The sequence below is a fragment of the Scaptodrosophila lebanonensis genome, unplaced genomic scaffold, assembly GCF_003285725.1.
Source record: "Scaptodrosophila lebanonensis strain 11010-0011.00,11010-0021.00 unplaced genomic scaffold, SlebRS2 tig00000224-arrow-arrow-pilon, whole genome shotgun sequence".
Taxonomy (NCBI): Eukaryota; Metazoa; Arthropoda; class Insecta; order Diptera; family Drosophilidae; genus Scaptodrosophila; species Scaptodrosophila lebanonensis.
In genome coordinates, this window is record NW_022060621.1 from 274,229 (window position 1) to 295,742 (window position 21,514).

At 46.9% G+C, this 21,514-nt stretch overlaps 3 protein-coding genes across 3 annotated transcripts; all 3 read left to right on the forward strand.

The window, feature by feature from the left end:
• The first annotated feature begins 4,646 nt into the window (after window positions 1-4,646).
• LOC115630033 lies at window positions 4,647-5,421 on the forward strand. The gene is made up of 2 exons (XM_030526666.1): window positions 4,647-4,904; window positions 5,001-5,421. The coding sequence occupies exons 1-2, from the start codon at window positions 4,661-4,663 to the stop codon at window positions 5,093-5,095; spliced, it is 339 nt and encodes a 112-aa protein (XP_030382526.1). The 5' UTR covers window positions 4,647-4,660; the 3' UTR covers window positions 5,096-5,421.
• Window positions 5,422-11,126: 5,705 nt separating this feature from the next.
• Window positions 11,127-12,855, forward strand: LOC115630025. Its single transcript, XM_030526661.1, has 4 exons — window positions 11,127-11,255; window positions 11,341-12,045; window positions 12,120-12,669; window positions 12,748-12,855. Exons 2-3 carry the CDS (start codon window positions 11,666-11,668, stop codon window positions 12,412-12,414), a joined length of 675 nt encoding a protein of 224 aa, XP_030382521.1. The 5' UTR covers window positions 11,127-11,255; window positions 11,341-11,665; the 3' UTR covers window positions 12,415-12,669; window positions 12,748-12,855.
• A 708-nt stretch (window positions 12,856-13,563) lies between these two features.
• LOC115630030 lies at window positions 13,564-14,338 on the forward strand. Its single transcript, XM_030526663.1, has 2 exons — window positions 13,564-13,821; window positions 13,918-14,338. Exons 1-2 carry the CDS (start codon window positions 13,578-13,580, stop codon window positions 14,010-14,012), a joined length of 339 nt encoding a protein of 112 aa, XP_030382523.1. The 5' UTR covers window positions 13,564-13,577; the 3' UTR covers window positions 14,013-14,338.
• The last annotated feature ends 7,176 nt before the right edge of the window (window positions 14,339-21,514 follow it).

Genomic DNA, 21,514 nt, shown 5'->3' on the forward strand with positions numbered 1-21,514 from the left:
TGTATAAGAGTGTGAATTTTTTATTAATTAAATAGAGCGCCAAGCTCTGTCTAGGTGCCACTTTCTGCCTCGTTTTGGTTTTAATGATCTATGTATATATATTTTGTTTTATCTTCTTTTTTTTTTTCTTTTGCAGAAACTTCAATGGGCGGCGTGTGGGACCCTGCAGGCGCAGCCCATACAAACGACACGACATAAGGCGCGCGGGATCTCTGCCTGATGTCGCTGCTCAACCGCGAACAATAGGCACGGCGCGTGGCCAAGGAACGGACTCACCGGCTTTTCTATCCTCCGCTGCTGATGGCGCAGACGGGCGTGTCTGCTGTTGCGTTGTGGTGGCGCCGCTATTGCTGCTGCTACTTCTTGGGTGGGCGCCTTTGCTCCGGCTGCCACTGTCGTTGCTGCTGCTGCCGTTGAAAACGCTGGTGCTGGATCTGCTGCTGTCGTTGAAGACGCTGGTGCTGGATCTGCTGCTGTCGCTGTTGCTCCTGCTACGATGCAGCTCGTGCTGCTACTTATGACAGCCGCTGCAGCTGCTGTGTCCGGTTATCCGCTGTCCAAAAACTTGGCGATATGCCGGAAAATCTTCGAACGGCTTCTGGTCCTTCCTTTCCTTTTGCAGGTTTCAGCACGGCCTCCAGTTTACCCAAAAGAAAACACTGCCTCGTGGGTCTGCACCGTCGCCCCTAAAACAGGAATGGCGTGTTGCGGCTTGCCTTTTATAGGCCGGATGTCGTATGCCTGCGGATTTTTACGTCCTTGCGCATCCGTTCATCACGGCCTTGACGTTTCCCCACTTTGAGGTGCCATCGGGACACAACCCTGCGCCTGCGCGGCTGCAGTTGCCACCATGGTGCATCGCTCGGTACCGCTAGATGGCGCTGCAGTACCTTTATAAATTCTTGGCGCCTTCCGTAGCGCTGCCACCTTTTATTCTTCGTGACCAGCCCGATGCAACACCACCGCAAATATCCAAGTGGGCGGACGCTCGTGCCCCGAAGTGATGTTTGCGCGCATCAAACGGCTGGTGTTGTTGGTGTCCTCTGCTTCGAGTCCGGCGTTGCCTCGGATGACTACTACCGCGGCGCCCAACGTAGGCCACACCCACTCTTGGTCTTCAGGTGAGTAGCTCTGGCTGCATCCTCCTCCCTATATTCATCCATTCTGCCTTAGGACAGGCGTCACACTCGGATATCCTTTGCGTGGAATACCCCCAGCAAGTTCCCTTGCAAATCTTCCAGCTCGTATGCGTTGGTGCCGATGGATTTCCTTACGCGAGCTTTTAGAAATTTCCGCGCGAATTTCGCATTGATCGCGCGACTGAAATCACTCAATGCAAAGTTTCGCCGGTATACCTCCTGACCGGGCGCTAGTCTTAGCCGCCGCGCACGCCGGTTATAGCAAACGCTACTGCGCTCATACGCCGCATGCAATTGTGCCTGGATTTTCTGTTGCAACAGGGATTGCCTGTCTGCTGTACTCAACGCTGCGAATTCGTGCTCGTCTAAGGACCTTAATTTCCTCGCCAATCGGTACTGCGAACCGTGCAACATAATATGTCGGCCGAATAGTGCGAAAAAAGGCGTTACTCCAGTCGCAGAATGCACGCTGTTTCTGATGGCCACTTCAATTTCCGGAAGGTGTAGGTCCCACTCGCGGTGATCCTGCCCCAGATACGCCCGTATCGCGGACAGTATAGTCCGGTTCACCCTTTCGGACGCGTTGCTTTGCGGCGAATACACCGGTGTCCGCAGATGCTTAACACCGTAGCCCTCCATCATGTCTGTAAACTGCTTGGACGTGAATTGCTTACCATTATCGGAGTGTATGACTTCTGGAACGCCGAACGTATGGAACACTTCGTTCACCAAGAAGTCGACGACGCTCCGAGTGGTGGCCTCTCGCATCGCCTTCAGGAACGTGAATTTGGTGAAGTGATCTACCACTATGAATATGAAGGCGTGCCCCTTCCTTGATCGCGGATACTTGCCCAAGAAGTCTATGTATAACTTCTGGAACGGCCTCTCCGTGACGACTTCTGCACCAATTCCCACCTGCATCCCGTAATTGGTGGCTTTCGTCTCTTTGCAGACCACGCATTTTCGGACCACTTCAGCAACGTCTTTGGCCATTCCCGGCCAATAAAACTGCCGCCGCAACCAGGACAACGTCTTCAACACTCCTCCATGCGTTGACGCTTCGGTATGGGCCTTCGATATAAGCATGCCGGTTAGCGAACGCGGAACCCACAGTTTCCACACACTGCCTTCGAGCTGATCTTGTAGCCGATTGAAGGATGTCTTTTTGTAGATCACCCCGTTTTCAATTTTTAAATCAGGTAATTTATCTTTTTGACTTTGAATTTCGCTAATCAGCTCCCGATACTCCTCTGATTCGAATTCTGCGGTTTCGATACCCAACAGGTCTCCTGGGAAGAAATCCAACTCCTCTAAAGTTTCGGCTTCGGTGCTTCTGGACAGCATATCCGCCACGATGTTGTCGGAGCCCTTCCGGTGCGTGATTTCAAAGTCGAAGCCCTGGAGCAGCAACGACCAACGAGCCAATCGCCCGGACAAATCCTTCATGGACATCAGCCATTTCAAACTGGCGTGATCGGTTATGACCGTGAATGGCATCATTTCGATGTATGGCCGGAATTTTTGTATCGCCAATACCGCCGCCAAGCACTCCTTCTCGGTCACCGAGTAGTTCACCTGGTGCTTGTTCATCTTGGCAGAAAAGAACGCAATGGGCCTCTCGTTTCCCTGCAAATCCACCTGGAATAATACGGCTCCGACGCCAATATGGGATGCGTCACATTGTACAAAAAATGGGCGTGAAAAATCCGCGTGTACCAGCACTGGCGCAGATGTGAGCGCCTTCTTCAACGCCTCAAATGCTGCAATAGCTTCGCCACCGAGTGAGAACCGACCTCCCGATCGCTTTTTCAAAGCCTCAGTGAGTGGAGCCGCTAAGGTGGCAAAATCTTTAATAAATCGCCTGTACCACCCGGCGGTTCCTAAGAAAGCTCGAACCTCCTTTACGGACCTTGGCACCTGTATGCGCTGTATCGCCTGTACCCGTTCTGGATCTGTTCGAAGCACGCCGCCGCCCACGATAAATCCCAGGTATTTCAACGTTTTAAAGCAAAACTTCGACTTTTGTAACCCTATCGTCAGATTTGCCTTCTTGAGGCATTCAGCTACTCTCTTCAGGTACTCCAAGTGCGTATCAAAATCACCCGCGAAGACTACCAAATCGTCCAGATATACTTTAACGTTGGACCTCAGTTCATTCGGTATGACCTTGTCCATCAGCCGGCACAACCTTTGAGCGGCGTTACACAACCCGAAAGGCATCATGCGGAATTGGTACAACGGTCGCCCTGGTACCGTAAACGCAGTGCACCTTCTACTGGACTCCTCCAACTCCACCTGCCAAAACGCAAATTTCAGGTCCACACTGGAAATATAATACGTCTGATCGATTCCAGATAGGATTCCCTCCACGCATGGTAGCGGATAGGCATCTTTGACTGTCAGTTTGTTCAACTTGCGGGCATCGAGGCAAAAGCGGTTCTTGCCCGGCCGTCGCACTATGGTGGTGCGGTTACTCCACGGACTATCGCTTACCTCGATGACGCCAAGCGCCAGCATGCTGTCCACCTCATCCCACACAATCTTCTGCATAGCGGGTGATAGAGGGTAGTGCCTGTCTTTCACTGGCTCTGCTCCGCTGACCAATTCAATTCGGTGAGTCTCCAAAGTAGTCCTGCCTAATCCCGCTTCTTCGAAGGTTAAAAATTCTTTTTTTACTTGTTCCAATTGCAGCTTTTGTTGTTCATTCAATTTCCACATATCTGGTTCCGGCCTTACTTCATCCTGGTCCGCATAATGCGCCACTCTATCAGCTAGCAATTCATCGAGGACAAGTCGGCTGGCTTTTCTGGAGGAATTAATAGTGGTGCCAAATTAAACAGCCGCCAAAAGTCGATGCCGAAATACGCGTTCTGTTCGAGTGATGGGCATACGTAAAACTCCACTTCTTTGGCCTCCTCTCGATACACCACTGGTAAACGCACTCGCCCAATTACGGCTCTGTCTTCACCGCCTGCTGTTTTAATTATCGAAATGTAATTTCTGGGCACCATGCCAATCTCTTTCAGCAGTTCCAGACTGCCCTTGCCTAGCACGCTTACCGAGGCCCCGGTATCCAGCAAACCGCGTAGCACGTGGCCTCGTACCAGTACTTCGGCAAAAATCCTCGGATCTGCTGCTCCTTCGCGTCGCACTGCCTCGGCTACCAGCTTCTTCGTCTGCCTTCTCACTCGGAATCGTGCTCGGGCCTTTTTAACTTTGGCTGTCACCATCCTCATCCCATCTAACTGATGTTGGGCAAAAATTCTATTGCGCGCCTCCAGATATGCCCGCATCTTTTCCTCGTACGGTAAAAATTTCAACTTATTACTAAATGGGGTATTTATCTTATGAAATTCTTCTTTCAGGACCGCTCCGCTGTCATCCTGGTGGGCACCTGTGTCGAGCGCGATTCGCCCACTTGCTCCGCACTCCGACGGCCGTTTCCCGTGCAATCGGGACAGGTTGGGCTATAGGTGTCGGGCCTGCCACACCTATAACAGAAGACGCGCCTTTCCGGTGACATGCAGTCGCGGAAACTATGGCCGGCTTGTCTGCAGTTCCAGCAAACTAACGCCTGTTGCGGACGCCTTGCCAAACGCGCCTCTTCAACTACGCCGAAATCCGCCGACTCCTCGCCGTTAGTGTCGTCGACCAACTCCTCCACTGCCGGTGGACGGTTTCCGCCACTAAAACGTGTGCCGCTGCGTGTTGGGAACACGCCTTCTCGCCGCTGGACCATAGCTTCCACCTCTACGCATTCGTCACGTAAGTGGTCTACCGTGTACACGCGCATCGCATACACATAACGAGCTAGTTCTTTTTTTAATCCTTTTTTTATATATTTCATCATCTCGTTTTCAGATGGTGCTGTGTGGAGACGCGACGCCAGTTTCCTCATGGCATGGAAGTACTCCTCAACGCTTTCGCTTGCCTTCTGCCGTCTTTCGCGCAATTGACGCATGCGCTCGAATTCATCGGCGGCGCCTTTAAAACGGGACAGCATGCTTCGTTTTAGTTCTGGCCAGCTGTCTGCCCGGTGGTCCCTGACGTACTGCCAGTACCACTCGCGAGCGTGCCCAATTACTAACAGATGGAAACTGTTTAATACTTCGGACCATGCGCAGCGACACTGCCTCTGAAGGAACTCGACCTGGAAAACGAAGTCTTCAACAGCCATTTTTTCCTTATCGCCGCTGAAAACGATGTCCCACTTTTCGACGCGGCACCATCCGGATCTGCCATTCGCCGCTACATACGGAGGAGGCGGGTCCAGCTGACCACTCCCATCGTTACGCCCGTTGCCTCTTCGACGGGCCGACTGTGCTGCGGGATTTTGCCAATTTCGAGCTGTGCTGCTGCTATTGCCAGCTCCACTGGAGGAATTAGCTGCCGCTGGCCTTGCTACTGGACGCGAAGTTCCTCTTGCTGGTGTTAGAGGTTCAGCCTGGTATTGATGCGGCCGTTTTGGCACCGCACCCCGATTCTGGCTGACTGGCGGTTGCCATGCTCCATTTGCAGCTGAATCGCCGCTATTCGCTCGCGGTTGCAAAACTTCTTTCAACGCGCCCATCAAGTCTTGAAACCCCATTCGGATTTCCTCCTGCAACACTTTGTTGATGCCATCTTTTTGCGATTGGCGGTATGTTTCGTTCGCCTGGGCCACTGCTGCTTCTACCACCGACGCGACTACTGGCTCGGCGTCCCAGTGTACTGCTGGTGCTATGGACGGCCTCGGAGGAGTGTGCATGAGGCCACCGGTGGAAAAACCTACGGCTCCTTCTAGGTGTTCCTCCAGATCATCATTTCTGGCAGTTCTCGACCTTGTGTTATACGCCCGCGCAGAATCCTTCTCCATTTCAATCCAAAAAAAATACGCTCTGTTTTTTTATAATATTTATTTATATTTTGGATTATGAATTTATTCAGCTTTCAAGCAGGCCCCGAAGAAAAATTCGTATTAATTGGATAATTGTATATATGTATTCCAAACAATGAAAATGTTTGCAAACGCCCAAAACAACAAAAACAAATGGGCAAGAAAATATGTAGATGTACGTTGAATATGTATGATGGATAAATAAATAAATAAATAGGTACAACAATAAATAGATAAATATGTGAATTGGAATAAATAAATATGAATATAGTAGTAAAAATAAAAAAACAAATCTTTAAATAAATTCACGTCCAACTTTGCACGGAAACCAAAAAAAAAATATATACGCTCAACCACAAGACAAATGTAACATATGTATATGCACCAAACGTAACCAAAAAGACCTAATAAAATGTAAGCAATAAACAAACAAATTTTCTTTTAAACTTCTGTATATAGGGGCTGAGACTCACACTCCGCCGGAACCCAAACACGGCTCCTATAATATCTACGCCTGTTACAGCTGCCCTACGCCACAATCCTGCTATATTTGTTCGCTGCTACATTTATCGCCTTGACGGCGATGAACGACAGCCAACAAATTAAATGGTTGCTTCTTGACACCCAATTCTGTTTTGTGCACCATCTGCTCTGGCTCACCGTGCGTAGCGGTGCATCGCAGGCGACTTTCCTTGTCATCCTGGGCCACCGGTACTCTACGTCCACCAGGCAAACACGATGACACCACAGCGACAGTGCACCAACGAATTGACGCAAGAAATACAACAAAAACACTGAAACGAAATAACAAAAAAAAAACGCGCATTGGAATCCCCCCATAGTACCCATTGCCTAGCGTCGTTCCAAATGGCAGTCGCAAACGAAGGGCTCATACTCGCACCTTCGTGACTTACTGTCCATGTCACACACGCTTGCAGTTGGTGCTATAAGGGATTCCGTCCCTACCATACCGATCGTCGGCCCCTAGCCATCGGCTTAATTTATTTTTTTCCTATCTAAATTCTCAGCCTGCGTACGGCGGCTGCCTAGACTCCTCCCCAAACGTGGTACAGGGCCCTAAACAACTCCACCTACTCCTTGGCATTAAAAATTCAAACATCCAAATTGGGCGCCATATTGTTACGACTACGCTTTTCCTCTTGGGCAACGCCGGCTGGCTCATCGGAATTCTCCTTGGGTGTGTGGTTCCAACCCTATGCCCGCGTGAGTCGTACAATAACCGATAACACGGTTCCTCCATCGATAAACAAAATGCCATCACAACAATAAATTCGACGCGCAATATACAAAACCGAATTCAAAACGTAAACAAACCAAAACAAGTAATAAAGCTAAAGTCGGGTGTCCCGACTTTGAAATACTCTGTACATATGTTTACAATAATTATAGAAAATAAAAAAAATTAAGAAAATAAAAAAAAAAATTTGATCGATTTTACCTCTCTCGGTATTCGAACTCACGTAAAGGGTGTATAATTGCACATTTACATAGCAATTGCGTCTGTGTGAGTGTATGTATGCCTATGCGCATCAATTCGTGTCTGTGTAAGCATTTTCGCAGTCAACCAAACAGCAACATCAACAAGAGCCGCGGGCAGCGCTTGAGCAGCGCTGCAGCAGCGCTGCATCAGCAAATATATTTATGGCTATAACTTCTCGTTAAATCGGTCTATCATAATGAAATTTGGCATACGGACACATAATAACTAACTGGGGGTATTTCGAAATTCCAAGAATTACGGGAGTTACGATTTGCGGGGTAGAGGGGGGAGGGAGGGGAATTCCAAAATATACATTTTCTGCGTATTCACATAAGGCATCTGGGACTAAAATTTGGTGTTCCTAGGTCTTATAGTCTCCGAGATATAGGCGATTATACAAATGGAAAATCGGGAAAACCCCCATAGGGGGGAAGTGGGGGGGAAAATCAAAAAAATAAAACAAACTCGTATAGAATACACACATAACGCATCTTCGTGCAAAATTTGGTGTCTCTATCTCTTATAGTCTCTGAGATCCAGGTGTTCATACGGACGGACAGACGGACAGACAGACAGACAGGGCTAGATCGACTCGTCTCGTCATGCTGATCAAGAATATATATACTTTGTGGGGTCTGCCACGCCTCCTTCTGCCTGTTACATTTTTCAGCTCCCGCAAACCTAATATACTCTTGTACATTTCATGTACAGAGTATAAAAACTAACATAAACTAAAAGAAACGTAATGCGACAAAAAAACAAATAAACGGCTAACTCCCTCAAGCTACCCGTACGAATACGAATACAAGGAGATTATATACGTGCGGACGGATAGAAATTGTGGTATCGGACAACTGTGTGGGATTTTGCTGTTGTTATCCCAGGCGTACCCACCCTGCCTGTATCCAAAGGCAAAATGTTTCTTGGATACCCTTTATTTGGGCCGTGCTTGGGCTATTCCATGGCAAAGGTGAGTCTCCCGCCCCTACTGATGCTGCTTTAATGCATCATCACCAACGGTGCGACCATTAAAATTAACAATTAATTTTCAGTTTATGTGGCCACAAACATACATATATTTCAGTGTGATTGAGTGTGAGTGCAAACAATGTAAACATGGAACAAGAATTTTTATATAAAAACGAAATAAAGAAGGCTTGCCAACGGCCAATGCGGTTCTTTATACATATGTGCCAACATGCAAGTATGTTTATGGCAAATAAATATGTATGTAGATATATGTGTGTGTATGATAAAAAATATGCGCGGTACAAAAAATTATAGACAAATGTCTAACCAAATCCTAACGAGAGCTCTCGACGGTCATGGGCGCAATAGAAATATAAGACTAATATAAAACACTGCGCGCTACTGCAATTGGCAATCTTCGTACAATATAAGTGTATAAGAGTGTGAATTTTTTATTAATTAAATAGAGCGCCAAGCTCTGTCTAGGTGCCACTTTCTGCCTCGTTTTGGTTTTAATTATCTATGTATATATATTTTGTTTTATCTTCTTTTTTTTTTTCTTTTGCAGAAACTTCAATGGGCGGCGTGTGGGACCCTGCAGGCGCAGCCCATACAAACGACACGACATAAGGCGCGCGGGATCTCTGCCTGATGTCGCTGCTCAACCGCGAACAATAGGCACGGCGCGTGGCCAAGGAACGGACTCACCGGCTTTTCTATCCTCCGCTGCTGATGGCGCAGACGGGCGTGTCTGCTGTTGCGTTGTGGTGGCGCCGCTATTGCTGCTGCTACTTCTTGGGTGGGCGCCTTTGCTCCGGCTGCCACTGTCGTTGCTGCTGCTGCCGTTGAAAACGCTGGTGCTGGATCTGCTGCTGTCGTTGAAGACGCTGGTGCTGGATCTGCTGCTGTCGCTGTTGCTCCTGCTACGATGCAGCTCGTGCTGCTACTTATGACAGCCGCTGCAGCTGCTGTGTCCGGTTATCCGCTGTCCAAAAACTTGGCGATATGCCGGAAAATCTTCGAACGGCTTCTGGTCCTTCCTTTCCTTTTGCAGGTTTCAGCACGGCCTCCAGTTTACCCAAAAGAAAACACTGCCTCGTGGGTCTGCACCGTCGCCCCTAAAACAGGAATGGCGTGTTGCGGCTTGCCTTTTATAGGCCGGATGTCGTATGCCTGCGGATTTTTACGTCCTTGCGCATCCGTTCATCACGGCCTTGACGTTTCCCCACTTTGAGGTGCCATCGGGACACAACCCTGCGCCTGCGCGGCTGCAGTTGCCACCATGGTGCATCGCTCGGTACCGCTAGATGGCGCTGCAGTACCTTTATAAATTCTTGGCGCCTTCCGTAGCGCTGCCACCTTTTATTCTTCGTGACCAGCCCGATGCAACACCACCGCAAATATCCAAGTGGGCGGACGCTCGTGCCCCGAAGTGATGTTTGCGCGCATCAAACGGCTGGTGTTGTTGGTGTCCTCTGCTTCGAGTCCGGCGTTGCCTCGGATGACTACTACCGCGGCGCCCAACGTAGGCCACACCCACTCTTGGTCTTCAGGTGAGTAGCTCTGGCTGCATCCTCCTCCCTATATTCATCCATTCTGCCTTAGGACAGGCGTCACACTCGGATATCCTTTGCGTGGAATACCCCCAGCAAGTTCCCTTGCAAATCTTCCAGCTCGTATGCGTTGGTGCCGATGGATTTCCTTACGCGAGCTTTTAGAAATTTCCGCGCGAATTTCGCATTGAACGCGCGACTGAAATCACTCAATGCAAAGTTTCGCCGGTATACCTCCTGACCGGGCGCTAGTCTTAGCCGCCGCGCACGCCGGTTATAGCAAACGCTACTGCGCTCATACGCCGCATGCAATTGTGCCTGGATTTTCTGTTGCAACAGGGATTGCCTGTCTGCTGTACTCAACGCTGCGAATTCGTGCTCGTCTAAGGACCTTAATTTCCTCGCCAATCGGTACTGCGAACCGTGCAACATAATATGTCGGCCGAATAGTGCGAAAAAAGGCGTTACTCCAGTCGCAGAATGCACGCTGTTTCTGATGGCCACTTCAATTTCCGGAAGGTATAGGTCCCACTCGCGGTGATCCTGCCCCAGATACGCCCGTATCGCGGACAGTATAGTCCGGTTCACCCTTTCGGACGCGTTGCTTTGCGGCGAATACACCGGTGTCCGCAGATGCTTAACACCGTAGCCCTCCATCATGTCTGTAAACTGCTTGGACGTGAATTGCTTACCATTATCGGAGTGTATGACTTCTGGAACGCCGAACGTATGGAACACTTCGTTCACCAAGAAGTCGACGACGCTCCGAGTGGTGGCCTCTCGCATCGCCTTCAGGAACGTGAATTTGGTGAAGTGATCTACCACTATGAATATGAAGGCGTGCCCCTTCCTTGATCGCGGATACTTGCCCAAGAAGTCTATGTATAACTTCTGGAACGGCCTCTCCGTGACGACTTCTGCACCAATTCCCACCTGCATCCCGTAATTGGTGGCTTTCGTCTCTTTGCAGACCACGCATTTTCGGACCACTTCAGCAACGTCTTTGGCCATTCCCGGCCAATAAAACTGCCGCCGCAACCAGGACAACGTCTTCAACACTCCTCCATGCGTTGACGCTTCGGTATGGGCCTTCGATATAAGCATGCCGGTTAGCGAACGCGGAACCCACAGTTTCCACACACTGCCTTCGAGCTGATCTTCTAGCCGATTGAAGGATGTCTTTTTGTAGATCACCCCGTTTTCAATTTTTAAATCAGGTAATTTATCTTTTTGACTTTGAATTTCGCTAATCAGCTCCCGATACTCCTCTGATTCGAATTCTGCGGTTTCGATACCCAACAGGTCTCCTGGGAAGAAATCCAACTCCTCTAAAGTTTCGGCTTCGGTGCTTCTGGACAGCATATCCGCCACGATGTTGTCGGAGCCCTTCCGGTGCGTGATTTCAAAGTCGAAGCCCTGGAGCAGCAACGACCAACGAGCCAATCGCCCGGACAAATCCTTCATGGACATCAGCCATTTCAAACTGGCGTGATCGGTTATGACCGTGAATGGCATCATTTCGATGTATGGCCGGAATTTTTGTATCGCCAATACCGCCGCCAAGCACTCCTTCTCGGTCACCGAGTAGTTCACCTGGTGCTTGTTCATCTTGGCAGAAAAGAACGCAATGGGCCTCTCGTTTCCCTGCAAATCCACCTGGAATAATACGGCTCCGACGCCAATATGGGATGCGTCACATTGTACAAAAAATGGGCGTGAAAAATCCGCGTGTACCAGCACTGGCGCAGATGTGAGCGCCTTCTTCAACGCCTCAAATGCTGCAATAGCTTCGCCACCGAGTGAGAACCGACCTCCCGATCGCTTTTTCAAAGCCTCAGTGAGTGGAGCCGCTAAGGTGGCAAAATCTTTAATAAATCGCCTGTACCACCCGGCGGTTCCTAAGAAAGCTCGAACCTCCTTTACGGACCTTGGCACCTGTATGCGCTGTATCGCCTGTACCCGTTCTGGATCTGTTCGAAGCACGCCGCCGCCCACGATAAATCCCAGGTATTTCAACGTTTTAAAGCAAAACTTCGACTTTTGTAACCCTATCGTCAGATTTGCCTTCTTGAGGCATTCAGCTACTCTCTTCAGGTACTCCAAGTGCGTATCAAAATCACCCGCGAAGACTACCAAATCGTCCAGATATACTTTAACGTTGGACCTCAGTTCATTCGGTATGACCTTGTCCATCAGCCGGCACAACCTTTGAGCGGCGTTACACAACCCGAAAGGCATCATGCGGAATTGGTACAACGGTCGCCCTGGTACCGTAAACGCAGTGCACCTTCTACTGGACTCCTCCAACTCCACCTGCCAAAACGCAAATTTCAGGTCCACACTGGAAATATAATACGTCTGATCGATTCCAGATAGGATTCCCTCCACGCATGGTAGCGGATAGGCATCTTTGACTGTCAGTTTGTTCAACTTGCGGGCATCGAGGCAAAAGCGGTTCTTGCCCGGCCGTCGCACTATGGTGGTGCGGTTACTCCACGGACTATCGCTTACCTCGATGACGCCAAGCGCCAGCATGCTGTCCACCTCATCCCACACAATCTTCTGCATAGCGGGTGATAGAGGGTAGTGCCTGTCTTTCACTGGCTCTGCTCCGCTGACCAATTCAATTCGGTGAGTCTCCAAAGTAGTCCTGCCTAATCCCGCTTCTTCGAAGGTTAAAAATTCTTTTTTTACTTGTTCCAATTGCAGCTTTTGTTGTTCATTCAATTTCCACATATCTGGTTCCGGCCTTACTTCATCCTGGTCCGCATAATGCGCCACTCTATCAGCTAGCAATTCATCGAGGACAAGTCGGCTGGCTTTTCTGGAGGAATTAATAGTGGTGCCAAATTAAACAGCCGCCAAAAGTCGATGCAGAAATACGCGTTCTGTTCGAGTGATGGGCATACGTAAAACTCCACTTCTTTGGCCTCCTCTCGATACACCACTGGTAAACGCACTCGCCCAATTACGGCTCTGTCTTCACCGCCTGCTGTTTTAATTATCGAAATGTAATTTCTGGGCACCATGCCAATCTCTTTCAGCAGTTCCAGACTGCCCTTGCCTAGCACGCTTACCGAGGCCCCGGTATCCAGCAAACCGCGTAGCACGTGGCCTCGTACCAGTACTTCGGCAAAAATCCTCGGATCTGCTGCTCCTTCGCGTCGCACTGCCTCGGCTACCAGCTTCTTCGTCTGCCTTCTCACTCGGAATCGTGCTCGGGCCTTTTTAACTTTGGCTGTCACCATCCTCATCCCATCTAACTGATGTTGGGCAAAAATTCTATTGCGCGCCTCCAGATATGCCCGCATCTTTTCCTCGTACGGTAAAAATTTCAACTTATTACTAAATGGGGTATTTATCTTATGAAATTCTTCTTTCAGGACCGCTCCGCTGTCATCCTGGTGGGCACCTGTGTCGAGCGCGATTCGCCCACTTGCTCCGCACTCCGACGGCCGTTTCCCGTGCAATCGGGACAGGTTGGGCTATAGGTGTCGGGCCTGCCACACCTATAACAGAAGACGCGCCTTTCCGGTGACATGCAGTCGCGGAAACTATGGCCGGCTTGTCTGCAGTTCCAGCAAACTAACGCCTGTTGCGGACGCCTTGCCAAACGCGCCTCTTCAACTACGCCGAAATCCGCCGACTCCTCGCCGTTAGTGTCGTCGACCAACTCCTCCACTGCCGGTGGACGGTTTCCGCCACTAAAACGTGTGCCGCTGCGTGTTGGGAACACGCCTTCTCGCCGCTGGACCATAGCTTCCACCTCTACGCATTCGTCACGTAAGTGGTCTACCGTGTACACGCGCATCGCATACACATAACGAGCTAGTTCTTTTTTTAATCCTTTTTTTATATATTTCATCATCTCGTTTTCAGATGGTGCTGTGTGGAGACGCGACGCCAGTTTCCTCATGGCATGGAAGTACTCCTCAACGCTTTCGCTTGCCTTCTGCCGTCTTTCGCGCAATTGACGCATGCGCTCGAATTCATCGGCGGCGCCTTTAAAACGGGACAGCATGCTTCGTTTTAGTTCTGGCCAGCTGTCTGCCCGGTGGTCCCTGACGTACTGCCAGTACCACTCGCGAGCGTGCCCAGTTACTAACAGATGGAAACTGTTTAATACTTCGGACCATGCGCAGCGACACTGCCTCTGAAGGAACTCGACCTGGAAAACGAAGTCTTCAACAGCCATTTTTTCCTTATCGCCGCTGAAAACGATGTCCCACTTTTCGACGCGGCACCATCCGGATCTGCCATTCGCCGCTACATACGGAGGAGGCGGGTCCAGCTGACCACTCCCATCGTTACGCCCGTTGCCTCTTCGACGGGCCGACTGTGCTGCGGGATTTTGCCAATTTCGAGCTGTGCTGCTGCTATTGCCAGCTCCACTGGAGGAATTAGCTGCCGCTGGCCTTGCTACTGGACGCGAAGTTCCTCTTGCTGGTGTTAGAGGTTCAGCCTGGTATTGATGCGGCCGTTTTGGCACCGCACCCCGATTCTGGCTGACTGGCGGTTGCCATGCTCCATTTGCAGCTGAATCGCCGCTATTCGCTCGCGGTTGCAAAACTTCTTTCAACGCGCCCATCAAGTCTTGAAACCCCATTCGGATTTCCTCCTGCAACACTTTGTTGATGCCATCTTTTTGCGATTGGCGGTATGTTTCGTTCGCCTGGGCCACTGCTGCTTCTACCACCGACGCGACTACTGGCTCGGCGTCCCAGTGTACTGCTGGTGCTATGGACGGCCTCGGAGGAGTGTGCATGAGGCCACCGGTGGAAAAACCTACGGCTCCTTCTAGGTGTTCCTCCAGATCATCATTTCTGGCAGTTCTCGACCTTGTGTTATACGCCCGCGCAGAATCCTTCTCCATTTCAATCCAAAAAAAATACGCTCTGTTTTTTTATAATATTTATTTATATTTTGGATTATGAATTTATTCAGCTTTCAAGCAGGCCCCGAAGAAAAATTCGTATTAATTGGATAATTGTATATATGTATTCCAAACAATGAAAATGTTTGCAAACGCCCAAAACAACAAAAACAAATGGGCAAGAAAATATGTAGATGTACGTTGAATATGTATGATGGATAAATAAATAAATAAATAGGTACAACAATAAATAGATAAATATGTGAATTGGAATAAATAAATATGAATATAGTAGTAAAAATAAAAAAACAAATCTTTAAATAAATTCACGTCCAACTTTGCACGGAAACCAAAAAAAAAATATATACGCTCAACCACAAGACAAATGTAACATATGTATATGCACCAAACGTAACCAAAAAGACCTAATAATATGTAAGCAATAAACAAACAAATTTTCTTTTAAACTTCTGTATATAGGGGCTGAGACTCACACTCCGCCGGAACCCAAACACGGCTCCTATAATATCTACGCCTGTTACAGCTGCCCTACGCCACAATCCTGCTATATTTGTTCGCTGCTACATTTATCGCCTTGACGGCGATGAACGACAGCCAACAAATTAAATGGTTGCTTCTTGACACCCAATTCTGTTTTGTGCACCATCTGCTCTGGCTCACCGTGCGTAGCGGTGCATCGCAGGCGACTTTCCTTGTCATCCTGGGCCACCGGTACTCTACGTCCACCAGGCAAACACGATGACACCACAGCGACAGTGCACCAACGAATTGACGCAAGAAATACAACAAAAACACTGAAACGAAATAACAAAAAAAAAACGCGCATTGGAATCCCCCCATAGTACCCATTGCCTAGCGTCGTTCCAAATGGCAGTCGCAAACGAAGGGCTCATACTCGCACCTTCGTGACTTACTGTCCATGTCACACACGCTTGCAGTTGGTGCTATAAGGGATTCCGTCCCTACCATACCGATCGTCGGCCCCTAGCCATCGGCTTAATTTATTTTTTTCCTATCTAAATTCTCAGCCTGCGTACGGCGGCTGCCTAGACTCCTCCCCAAACGTGGTACAGGGCCCTAAACAACTCCACCTACTCCTTGGCATTAAAAATTCAAACATCCAAATTGGGCGCCATATTGTTACGACTACGCTTTTCCTCTTGGGCAACGCCGGCTGGCTCATCGGAATTCTCCTTGGGTGTGTGGTTCCAACCCTATGCCCGCGTGAGTCGTACAATAACCGATAACACGGTTCCTCCATCGATAAACAAAATGCCATCACTACAATAAATTCGACGCGCAATATACAAAACCGAATTCAAAACGTAAACAATCCAAAACAAGTAATAAAGCTAAAGTCGGGTGTCCCGACTTTGAAATACTCTGTACATATGTTTACAATAATTATAGAAAATAAAAAAAATTAAGAAAATAAAAAAAAAAATTTGATCGATTTTACCTCTCTCGGTATTCGAACTCACGTAAAGGGTGTATAATTGCACATTTACATAGCAATTGCGTCTGTGTGAGTGTATGTATGCCTATGCGCATCAATTCGTGTCTGTGTAAGCATTTTCGCAGTCAACCAAACAGCAACATCAACAAGAGCCGCGGGCAGCGCTTGAGCAGCGCTGCAGCAGCGCTGCATCAGCAAATATATTTATGGCTATAACTTCTCGTTAAATCGGTCTATCATAATGAAATTTGGCATACGGACACATAATAACTAACTGGGGGTATTTCGAAATTCCAAGAATTACGGGAGTTACGATTTGCGGGGTAGAGGGGGGAGGGAGGGGAATTCCAAAATATACATTTTCTGCGTATTCACATAAGGCATCTGGGACTAAAATTTGGTGTTCCTAGGTCTTATAGTCTCCGAGATATAGGCGATTATACAAATGGAAAATCGGGAAAACCCCCATAGGGGGAAGTGGGGGGGAAAATCAAAAAAATAAAACAAACTCGTATAGAATACACACATAACGCATCTTCGTGCAAAATTTGGTGTCTCTATCTCTTATAGTCTCTGAGATCCAGGTGTTCATACGGACGGACAGACGGACAGACAGACAGACAGGGCTAGATCGACTCGTCTCGTCATGCTGATCAAGAATATATATACTTTGTGGGGTCTGCCACGCCTCCTTCTGCCTGTTACATTTTTCAGCTCCCGCAAACCTAATATACTCTTGTACATTTCATGTACAGAGTATAAAAACTAACATAAACTAAAAGAAACGTAATGCGACAAAAAAACAAATAAACGGCTAACTCCCTCAAGCTACCCGTACGAATACGAATACAAGGAGATTATATACGTGCGGACGGATAGAAATTGTGGTATCGGACAACTGTGTGGGATTTTGCTGTTGTTATCCCAGGCGTACCCACCCTGCCTGTATCCAAAGGCAAAATGTTTCTTGGATACCCTTTATTTGGGCCGTGCTTGGGCTATTCCATGGCAAAGGTGAGTCTCCCGCCCCTACTGATGCTGCTTTAATGCATCATCACCAACGGTGCGACCATTAAAATTAACAATTAATTTTCAGTTTATGTGGCCACAAACATACATATATTTCAGTGTGATTGAGTGTGAGTGCAAACAATGTAAACATGGAACAAGAATTTTTATATAAAAACGAAATAAAGAAGGCTTGCCAACGGCCAATGCGGTTCTTTATACATATGTGCCAACATGCAAGTATGTTTATGGCAAATAAATATGTATGTAGATATATGTGTGTGTATGATAAAAAATATGCGCGGTACAAAAAATTATAGACAAATGTCTAACCAAATCCTAACGAGAGCTCTCGACGGTCATGGGCGCAATAGAAATATAAGACTAATATAAAACACTGCGCGCTACTGCAATTGGCAATCTTCGTACAATATAAGTGTATAAGAGTGTGAATTTTTTATTAATTAAATAGAGCGCCAAGCTCTGTCTAGGTGCCACTTTCTGCCTCGTTTTGGTTTTAATGATCTATGTATATATATTTTGTTTTATCTTCTTTTTTTTTTTCTTTTGCAGAAACTTCAATGGGCGGCGTGTGGGACCCTGCAGGCGCAGCCCATACAAACGACACGACATAAGGCGCGCGGGATCTCTGCCTGATGTCGGTGCTCAACCGCGAACAATAGGCACGGCGCGTGGCCAAGGAACGGACTCACCGGCTTTTCTATCCTCCGCTGCTGATGGCGCAGACGGGCGTGTCTGCTGTTGCGTTGTGGTGGCGCCGCTATTGCTGCTGCTACTTCTTGGGTGGGCGCCTTTGCTCCGGCTGCCACTGTCGTTGCTGCTGCTGCCGTTGAAAACGCTGGTGCTGGATCTGCTGCTGTCGTTGAAGACGCTGGTGCTGGATCTGCTGCTGTCGCTGTTGCTCCTGCTACGATGCAGCTCGTGCTGCTACTTATGACAGCCGCTGCAGCTGCTGTGTCCGGTTATCCGCTGTCCAAAAACTTGGCGATATGCCGGAAAATCTTCGAACGGCTTCTGGTCCTTCCTTTCCTTTTGCAGGTTTCAGCACGGCCTCCAGTTTACCCAAAAGAAAACACTGCCTCGTGGGTCTGCACCGTCGCCCCTAAAACAGGAATGGCGTGTTGCGGCTTGCCTTTTATAGGCCGGATGTCGTATGCCTGCGGATTTTTACGTCCTTGCGCATCCGTTCATCACGGCCTTGACGTTTCCCCACTTTGAGGTGCCATCGGGACACAACCCTGCGCCTGCGCGGCTGCAGTTGCCACCATGGTGCATCGCTCGGTACCGCTAGATGGCGCTGCAGTACCTTTATAAATTCTTGGCGCCTTCCGTAGCGCTGCCACCTTTTATTCTTCGTGACCAGCCCGATGCAACAAATTTGCATTTTTTAATAAAACCCCTTATATAATACAGAACAAATTACTAATATTATAGATGGATATTGGTGTTGGCAGTGCTTGGAAATGGAGAAGGTTTTAAAAGAATCTAATAGTAAAGGTAATTTTTATCTTGCAGCTGCAGTCTTATTTGTGTATGTGTATTTTCATTATTTGTACATATATTAATATGTTGTTCTATGTACTTAGATTGTAATGCAAACTCAACTGAAATGGATAAGGAACCTGAGGTAGGAGGTCCTAATAAACGGGCAAAATATGGAAAGTCAACTGTGTGGAATTCCTTCAATAAGTCTAAGGATGGCAAGTCTGCTAAATGCCTTAAATGTGGTAAAGTGTATCAAACATGTGGCAATACCACCAATTTATCTGCACATTTTAAACGAATGCATCCTACGTTGACAATTGAAGAACTACCAACGACCTCAAGCTCTATTTTGTCGTTTATAGACAAAAAATACGAAGCATTTTATTTACAGATCTCAAATGATAAGTCCCTATAGGCATGTATGTATATGCAAGTACCTCTGCGTTCCTGCAACGTCCACTGAAAGTGAGCGCATGTTCAGCAAAGCTGGACTTATAGTTAGCGAAAAAAGGAGTTCGCTTAAATCAAAGAATGTAGACATGCTCATTTTTATTAACAAAAATGAGTGGATCTCAAATAATTAGTCATGAATTATATTTTTTATGTTATGCTTTTCATTTTGTTATACTTGTATTCTTTCAATTTATGAAAATATTGTTTTGTTGTTTTATCTGAAATTAGTCATTAACTATAATTTTTTATGTTATACTTTCTCTTGTTTTTAGTTTATTATTTGAAGTTATAAAAATATCGTTTGTTTTAAACCCTTTTGTACCTTTATAAATAAGACAAATCAAAACGAAGTGCCCTATGTTGTACATTAATTTTTGTTTGAAAATTTGTTAGTGGAATTTCGATGCATCGATACATCGATGTTCTTCCCCCAAAAAAATCGAAATATCGATGTTGGCAAACATCGATGTTTCCCCAGCTCTATGATGAACGTTTTGACTGTAACCGAGTTATCGGTAATTGTTCGGCTCACGCGGGCATTGGGATGGACCTACACCATGATTGGAGTTCCGATGAGCGTCCTTACTCGGACCTAGGAGAATTTGGATGCCAACTTTGGTTATTCTAGCTTTTATAGTTTCTGAGATCCTCGCGTTCATCCAGACGGACGGATAGTCAGGATAGCCGAATTGTAAACAAATCATTACTATTTAAATCAAATTAATGTTGTATAGTATATACTTGGACATTGTGCAATAAATTATAAATCACTAAAATTAAGAATAATTATACATACTAAAAAATACTACGTTAAATTAAAATAATGCATAAGCAAACAATATGGTAACGCCTGTAAAAAGGACAAGCTGGCAACTCAAAATTATAAAGAAGGGGCGTTGAGTTTGGAAAGCAGAAGCGTACGCATGTAAGAAAGGAGAGCTGCCTACAAAAAAAACGGAAATTAATGTGTGACAAAACTTAAATAAAATATAAGATAAGAAAAATCATAAAAAAAACATAAGGGCAAAGCTTTTCATTCACCCTTGCATAATTTATATTCTTCTGCATTTCATGTACAGAGTATAATAATTATGCTGTTTAAATAGAATCAAATCTGAATATGATATACTGTACTATACTTATGTCAACGAAGCACCGATTATGCCCATCTCGAATTGCTTGAGTCTACACATTTCATTTACATCCTTTCAATTCGGCTTGTGGCAATTGTCCGCTTTGGGCTACCCATGGACCCGTCCTAAGCTCAACCAGTGTCAACACCAGTCCCTTTAGGAAGGCAGCGCCATACCGGTAGGACATTGACACAAAACAGAATTACGAAAACATTTTGCCTCGTCTTTCGTTGCCCGAACGAAAGGCAGTGCGACAGTGCTAAAAGAAACGATTTAATGTTTTGGCGCGCTGTGTTCGTCATCAAGTAGCAAAGTGTTGCCTGTGACGCGTGAATTGCGCAGTAAAAAGCGAAGTGTTTTGCAATGTGCAACATATAACAAGAGAGAACGCTACAGTTGAGCAAGCCCGACAGTAAAGTAGTCTGTACTCTCCACAAAAAGGAAAATTAAAAATAAAATTTTTTTAAAATTAATTTATTAAAAAAACAAGATAGAACGCTAAAATAGCCTGTACTCTCCACAAAAAGGAAAAATTAAAAAAAATTTTTTTTTTAAATTAAATTATTTAAAAAAATGAATGAATTAATTAATTAAAATTAATAATAAATTAAATTAGAATACATGTTTATGTTCAGTTTTAACAGCATACATTTACATCACGTACCTATGCGTATTTATATGCGTGTATGTATGCAGCACAAAGTTGAACCAAAGCAGCAACAACAACAACAGCTGCGGGCAGCGCTGCCGACAGAGCTGCAGACTATAACTTTCTTCAGAATTGACCTATCATGATGAAATTGGCACACGGACACATTAGTACTAACTGGATGTACCTACCTAAAATTGATTTCAAAATTCCGAATTACGGAAGTTATAAGAAAAAACACGTATTGCGGGGGAGTGGGGGGGGGGGTGTATCAGAAAAAATAAACAAACTCGATCTGCCTAGGGCTTATAGGAACCTTGATTCCAATTTTGGTTATCCTAGCTCTTGTACTTACTGAGATCCTTACGCTCATACAG

Coding starts and splice junctions, on each gene's coding strand:
- LOC115630033 (XM_030526666.1), top strand. CDS start 4,661: ATGCAGTCGCGGAAACTATGGCCGGCTTGTCTGCAGTTCCAGCAAACT. Junction 4,905..5,000: donor CACCTCTACGCATTCGTCAC/GTAAGTGGTCTA, acceptor TCTCGTTTTCAG/ATGGTGCTGTGTGGAGACGC.
- LOC115630025 (XM_030526661.1), top strand. CDS start 11,666: ATGGGCCTCTCGTTTCCCTGCAAATCCACCTGGAATAATACGGCTCCG. Junction 12,046..12,119: donor CCGCCCACGATAAATCCCAG/GTATTTCAACGT, acceptor TGAGGCATTCAG/CTACTCTCTTCAGGTACTCC.
- LOC115630030 (XM_030526663.1), top strand. CDS start 13,578: ATGCAGTCGCGGAAACTATGGCCGGCTTGTCTGCAGTTCCAGCAAACT. Junction 13,822..13,917: donor CACCTCTACGCATTCGTCAC/GTAAGTGGTCTA, acceptor TCTCGTTTTCAG/ATGGTGCTGTGTGGAGACGC.